The sequence below is a fragment of the Olea europaea genome, chromosome 6 (assembly GCF_002742605.1).
Source record: "Olea europaea var. sylvestris chromosome 6, O_europaea_v1, whole genome shotgun sequence".
NCBI lineage: Eukaryota > Viridiplantae > Streptophyta > Magnoliopsida > Lamiales > Oleaceae > Olea > Olea europaea.
In genome coordinates, this window is record NC_036242.1 from 3,731,571 (window position 1) to 3,739,371 (window position 7,801).

The 7,801-nt window shown below is 32.9% G+C and overlaps 1 protein-coding gene across 1 annotated transcript; it reads left to right on the forward strand.

Moving 5' to 3' along the window:
- The first annotated feature begins 562 nt into the window (after positions 1–562).
- On the forward strand, positions 563–5,115 carry LOC111395534 (probable amino acid permease 7). Its single transcript, XM_023021556.1, has 7 exons — positions 563–801; positions 1,051–1,287; positions 1,650–1,743; positions 2,648–2,862; positions 3,292–3,425; positions 3,539–3,766; positions 4,443–5,115. Exons 1-7 carry the CDS (start codon positions 702–704, stop codon positions 4,842–4,844), a joined length of 1,410 nt encoding a protein of 469 aa, XP_022877324.1. The 5' UTR covers positions 563–701; the 3' UTR covers positions 4,845–5,115.
- Positions 5,116–7,801: the final 2,686 nt, after the last annotated feature.

Below are 7,801 nucleotides of genomic sequence, written 5' to 3' on the forward strand. Positions count from 1 at the left end.
TTTTTTTTTAAATTTAGTGTAATATTATTTTATTAAAAAATATGTGATTGAAAATAAGAAAGAGAAAAATATATTAAAACTTTAACGAGAGCCAAATAAAGACTTAATTAATAAAATCCTATGCTACATACTTTCAATGTTGAAATAAAGAAAATCCTTATTGAACTATTTTACACTTCATTCAGATATCATATGCGTATGGACGTTTAACATCTAACTAGAGATTTTTCGGTAAGTCAAGTTGTCGTGCGCTTCAAAGGAAACTTTGAGGACACGACTTCAAAATTATGAAAGAGTAAGAACCTTCGAGCAATTTGCCCTTATCTACCTAACATTACCGCCTACTAGCTGTAAAATGGGGACCCACTTGTACAAGTTTATGGAGAAAATGAAAAATAATAATTTTATAAAATGTGTAATTAAAAGAGAAAAAATTATACATTAACATCTAAAATTATAATTAAAAATGAATTTAAAAATAATTATTTTTTAATACGACGCACGCAAATGCTAAATATTAGAGGTTTGCGGCTATAATTTTATGCAAGATATTTGTGAGAAAGACAGTGGAATACAAAACCATAATGAACTTTACAGCTTAATAATTGGATTAAACACAATATTTTCTGGTTGGTTGATGGTTCGTAGTGCCATTCTGAATTTGCTTTGCTACACCCAAATCCAATACTCACCTGAAAAAAATGGTTGAAGTTGAAGAAAGAGATGGACAAACCTCTCCTCTGCTCACCGATTCTGCATCTTCATCCGCAAATTCTCATAATAACTCCATAAAAAGAACAGGTTTTCTTCAATATTTGGATTACAGTAGTCAACTATCTTGACATTATATTCACTATTCAATTTCTTGTATAATGGAAAAAGAGATTTCTTTTTTATTTTTTGGTAACATTTTGGTCTTCTAAGAATGATTTTGTTTTCTTGAACTTCAATTGAAGCCTTTTTCTGTTTTACTTTCACTAATATGAAGAAAATGATTTTATAGAGAAACTGAATTTTGGGTTGTGTTTTTCTTTTGGTTTGGATGTGAAGGAACTGTATGGACAGCAATTGCCCATATAATAACTGGAGTTATAGGGTCTGGAGTGTTGTCATTGGCATGGAGTGTAGCTCAGCTGGGATGGATTGCAGGCCCAATATGTATGGTGATGTTTGGAATAATCACTATAATTTCATCAAATTTGCTCTGTAATTGTTACAGATATCCTGATCCTGAAGTTGGGCACATCAGAAATAGGTCTTATGCTGAAGCTGTGAGGTCTTACTTAGGTAAATGTTTGTTAGACCACCATAATATTGCATTCAATAGTTTTATCTGAGAATTTGAAATTTGTACGTTTTGGTTTTCGCTTACGTTTCTAAAGTTGGGAGGGACTAATTGCACTGGGGGCCAAGGCCTAGCTCAAGTGGTACGAGCAAAGCCTTCTCAAGCCAATGAGACTGAGTTTAAGCCTCCTTTGAGATAAGGATTGTTAGCAGAGAGTCAAAAAACCCCCCACTGGATTGCCTTTGACACACCAACTGATAAAATTTGAGGAGATTGCTTAGTGATATCAGATACGTAATTTGATGTGGAAATGATATTTCTGGAGTTTCGAGAAAATTCATTATAAGAACTATGTAAATTTCAGGAAAGAAGAACATGTGGGTGGCAGGATCGTTTCTTCAAGAAAGCTATTTTGGCTATGGGACTGCTTATACAATAACATCAGCCATCAGTATGAGGTAGTTCACATCAGTGCTTACTGCTCTTCTTCAATGTAATCAATCAACTTCATGCTGTTGCTATGTTCTCAAGAATTCAGTCATTATTTTGCAAAATTGATGGATCGCTGATTGATATGCTCAAGCACTTTGGGAAAAGCTACTAATAACTTAGATGTCAATAAAGTTGTGAAAATTGTCCTTCGATCATTTTGCTAATGTATTTTGTGTGTGACATTCCTTGGTGTTCTGTCTTCTCTTTGGTTGTGTGAAATTTTGAAATAGCTTGGCTTTCTAACTACACTCTTGGTCCGAGAGTCTTTCGTGAAGTCAAGGCTCTCGAAAACGTTGCAATAAATTGAATAGGAAGGGAGGGGCTATCTGTTTCATACTCGGTTTGCCCAAACGTTTGCTATCACTCACAGGATGATAGCTCCTTTAGGAATAAACATAAATAAGGAAAATGCAGTATATAAGTTCTATGAACAAATTTGTCAGATTCTTAAGCTACTCCACGAACTGTTAATTGGTTATGCACTGGATGCTGTTTTCACCAAACTGAAATTTAAATCTTACCCACTTAGTTTGATTCACCCTCAGTAAAATTTGCCGCTTTTGCTGTCAACGCCTTAAAGAACAAGTATATTAGTTATTTTGATTTAGTAATCTACATTTTTAGCATATTATCATTACGATCTTATCTACTAAATATATTGCAATGCTTACCGGTGCTATTTTTTCCACTTGAATGCATTCATAATGCCCTTGTAGTGACAAGGTGCTCCATGGTGTTTCTGCCTATTACTCCGCATCTACATATTTCTTTATCTGGCATATTTGGCTGCGTACCCACAGAACTAGCAACTTGTATGAATTTTCGGGTTCTCCACATTATAGTTGTAGATGGTGATTTGTTTTGGTTTAGGGCAATTCTGAAATCAAATTGCTACCACAAGAAAGGGCACAATGCTCCATGTGAATATGGTGAAAATTTGTTTATGTTGATATTTGGAGCTGTACAAGTACTATTCTCTCAGATACCTGACTTCCACAACATGGAGCTGCTCTCAATAGTTGCAGCAATCATGTCCTTTGCTTATACCTTCATTGGACTCGCACTTGGTTTTGCAAAAGTAGTAGGTAAATTTAATTCGACATTTCTGTCTTTGGGTTCACTCTGAAACAAGCACATGTGGAGGTCATAATTTAGAGCCTGTTTGAGCCACATTATTTCAAAAAATGTATTTTTAAACAGTGATTTGACATTATTTCAATCACACATTCTTTAATAAAATATTATTACACGCAAATCAAAAAATTTTCCTTCTTTTTTAACCACACATTTCCCATCAATACACTATTCAAGAATACATTATTACCAAAATAATGTGGCTCAAATACCTCCTTAATATCTTACATATTGATATAATTAACTTTAGTGGAAAAAAATTCCAAATTTGAGTTCTATATGCTCATCGTGGAAATCAGTACGAAAAAGTACTTCTTGCGATGTTCTTGGATCAGTATACATTTACTCCTATACTTAGCCTTTCTAGATGAAAAATGCAGAAGATGGAGAAATCAAGGGAGATATTACTGGAGTATCTACAGCTACAACGGCTCAGAAAGTATGGCTCTCCTCACAAGCAATTGGAGATATTGCTTTTGCTTTCACCTACAACATAATTCTTCTTGACATTCAGGTGAGAAAATAGCACTTGATACCTATATGATATTCTCTGATATCCATCTTCTGATCTTGATTTTGAAATTAAAAACTTGAGCAAAATAACGAAGAATGAATGTGCAAATGTAGGATACTCTAAAGGCACCGCCGCCAGAGAACAAGACAATGAAAAAGGCATCAGCTACAGCTATACTTATTACCACATTCTTCTTTCTCTGCTGTGGATGTTTTGGATATGCTGCTTTTGGCAACCAGGCACCTGGAAATCTATTGACAGGCTTTGGATTTTATGAACCCTATTGGCTTGTTGACTTTGCCAATGCGTGTATAGTTCTTCATCTTGTGGGAGGATATCAGGTACTGTGCCCTATTCACAAGATTATGCAAGCATTTCCTTGTAGGCTTTGAATAGATGCAGGCCTGTTTGGCAGGGTTTTTGAAAAGTTAAAAGCTGCTTCCAAGACTAAAAAGCTACATTTTGCCCTATTTCGATAATTTAAATGAGCTTTTAGAGGAAACTCTTTTACAAAAAATAAAAGTAGAAATCTTGCCAAACTGGCTTCAGTGTTTTGAAAACAGTAGCGAAGACATTATGGGCCCGTTTGACATAACTTCTACTTTTGCTTTTGCTTATTGTAGAAGAGTTTTTGGAGGAAGTTACCGTAATTTTTGTTTGAAAACTAATATTTAAAAACACTTCACATTCTGAAAGTTCTTTTAACTATCAAAAGCAGCTTTTGGGTCTCAAAAGCTCCTTTTGTCTTTTCAAAAATCATGTCAAACAGGCTCATGTTTTCTTACAAGGTTCTTGAATCTGAAATCATTAGTGTGCACAATGGTTGTATTAATCCCAAAAGTTTAGTCTTTTTTGTAATCGTCAAACTTCTACTTGAATTAAAGTTTTACAACAGATGTAGCTAATAGTTTCAGACTCATACAGAAACTATGTAGTATATCAATAACTTTATAGGTCATTGTTTTCTATTTTCACCTTGGATTATGATATATGTTGCATATGTTTTGGCTTTTGCAGATCTACAGTCAGCCATTATTTGCAGTAGCTGAGAGATGGATTTCAAATAAGCATCCAAATAGTGAATTCGTAAATAAAGAACGCAGAATTAAGCTCCCATTACTGCCGGATTTCAAGTTGAATCTTCTTCGACTGTGTTTCAGAACTGCTTATGTTGCGTCTACAACAGGGCTGGCTATTCTTTTTCCTTACTTCAACCAAGTTTTAGGAGTTCTTGGTGCTTTAAATTTCTGGCCTTTGGCTATTTATTTTCCAGTCGAGATGTACCTTGCACAGAACAACATTCGAGCTTGGACAGGAACATGGACAGTTCTTCAGGCTTTCAAAATATTTTGCTTGCTATGCACTATTTTAGCTTTAGTCGGGTCGCTTGAGGGACTTATAAGCAACAAACTAAGCTAGAAGTTATTGATATGCTGAGTGATTTCGTGGGATGGAAAATATTAACTTCATGTTTGGTAAGGAATATTAAATCGTCCTCAATGGTAGAATGGACGAAATTTTAGTGTTTTTTTAATTTAATATTATAAACTACTTTATCAAATAAGCCATAAGTGGATTTGTATAGACCAAAAGATTGATGCTTGACGGTGGTGTATTTTCTATACCTATCCGGATTGTTAAAAGTGGACATTTGGGAGTCAATTGATAATATTACAACGTAATTTAGTTATATATTGACTGTAATTTATTACGAAATTTGTTGATATTAATTTCAAGACTTTGCCATCAAACATTTGTTTACTTTGAATGATTATAATAGTATTTAATGATTTGTAATTAATTAATCACTAATTGATTGATGTGTGGTTTTTATTATGTTTGAGAAAATAAATATGGAATATAGCAAATTATACAATGGTTATGAGATCCGATAGTGGATGAAATTATACCACTATATCTTGCACAATTTCAATAAGTGTTTTGTTGCTTATAATGTATCCTTTTATGTTCCCACCTTTCATTGAAACATGTGACGGTTTAAGGCTTGTTTGAGCTCCATTAAATTGAAAAAAACACATTTTGGAATAGTAGATTAATTGAAAATATATAATTAAAAAATAAGGAAAAAGTTTTAGTGCTGGTTTGGTATAAATTAAAAGCCAATTAAAATCATTTTTTTGACTGTTATTTCATTATTTCAGCCGTCATTTTTGAATTCTTCTCTCACGGGTATGACTCACTTTATCTTTAACGATCAAAAAATCAATTATCAAAATCTCTATCCAACAAGCTCTTAGATTTATGTGTAATATTATTTTTATTGAAAAATGTGTGGTTAATAAGGAGAGAGAGAGAGAGAGAAAAATGTATTTTGAAAAAAATAGAAATCAAACAAGGCATTAATGTGAATATATGTTTAATTTTATTGAGAGAGAGATTGTTAAACGAATAGGAACATTGATCAAGAATAGATAAGTGTTGTCATGATATTGAGTTATATTAAAATAGATTAATATAGAGCATTTAAAGTCTTAATGTGTGTTTTAATTAATTTTTTACTAATATTTCGTAGTTGCTCATTACTTTTGTTACATAATTATTTATAAAATTACAATTCATAAATTGGCTATTGATTGGAGTTAGTACTAATTAAAATTATACTAAGTACATGATTTTCGTGAGAATGATATTTTATTCGTCACTTGACTACAATATCTTATAGGGGAATTAAAAAAAATGACACTTTTTTTGAAATTGCTATAAAACTTTTGAGGTGCACTAAATTTTATCAAAAATATCACTTTTTTGGTGGAAAAGGTCCAAATTACCCTTAATCTCTCCTTTTTAGGAGTATTAAATGCATATTAATGGTAGTCTCCAATCCAATCAATTGTAATGATTTCATTATTTAATTTGTATATTATAATGATTTGGTAAATATATATTATATTGTATAATATGAATTTACTAAAAAAAAAAAAGATAAAAGACGTAAAAAAAATTTCAAGAAGCAAAAAAATCCTACTTCACATCAAATACATCCCCTCTTGAAGAAACCCTCCATTTTCTTTCATCTTCTTTCTTCCTTCATCAACAATATATTGTTATTCAATTCATCATTCATTTTGAGAGGTTAGTTATTACAAATTATTTATATTTTTATCTAATAGCTTATTATTTTTCACATATTAAAAGCAACATGATCATCAAAGTGAAGAAAGCATTTAAAACCATTATTAATGATGATGGTATTGATATTTCTTTTTTGATATCATTTTAAAGGGAAAATATACCAAAAATATTTAGGCAAATGTCAACTATTCCATATTTAATAAAGCAGTCATTTATTTATGGAGATCTGTAGAGCAATGGAATAATTTTTGTAGTTGAGAATTGATTATAACCATTAATATTTTGGAGAAAGTAACAAACAAACACGCCTTAAACTTGTCGGCGGTCTCGACAGTTTATCTGCTGATCTCGACGGTTAGACATGTCGATCTCGATGGGATAGAGTTTTCAACTGTCAAAATCAACAGTTGAAAACTGTTAACACCTTTCATTTCACATTCTCCTATTGCATCGGTTTAAATATTTGAAAGTGCCACTTCCATGCTATTACATATCGATATATTGACTGTTCATAATTCTTATCGTTGTAATCCCTTTATTTTAGGTATGAACACCCATTTAAGATTCATCGTGTCGCATGGGGGAAGGTTTATTCACGCGGATGACGAATGGAAGTGGACAGGGAACAAAACCACATCCATTTTAGTGCCGAGAAATATTACCCTAGCCGGACTTTTGTTACGATTGAATGACAAACTTGGCATTATCAATCCGCACACCGAAATGGAATTGAAGTTCAAAATCCTGAACATGAATATACTGCCAGTTGAAATACGTGAAGATGAAGACCTAACTCCACCTACAAGGAATTTTAAAAATAACTTATTTTTCGATGCTTCCAAGTTGATGTGTTAAGCCCGAACCAAATAACCCCGACCAACCTACGTTGTCAATAAAGTGCACTTGTTCATTCCAGGGTACGTCAATTTTCAGTAAACAAGGGAGCCATACAGGGGAACACAAGTTTCAAACGTACACAAATGAACCTATGCTCTTACATCCCGACAGTTAATCTGTCGTTCCCGTTAGTATACATATCGTTCCCGACAGATTGTTTCTGTCCTTGTCCATAGTAGATCCAATACCAAAATCTACAAAAATATGAAGAAAACAGTATATAGACAATGGAGGTGCTGAACTATGTTACTAGATCCGTCCCTAACAAAATACGAACTATACATTATTTCATACGCACCACATACCCATATTAGCCACTTCATTGATTGTCCACACTCGAACCATCTTGTTCCGAGTCATCGGAGCTGATGACAATGATCTCGGGA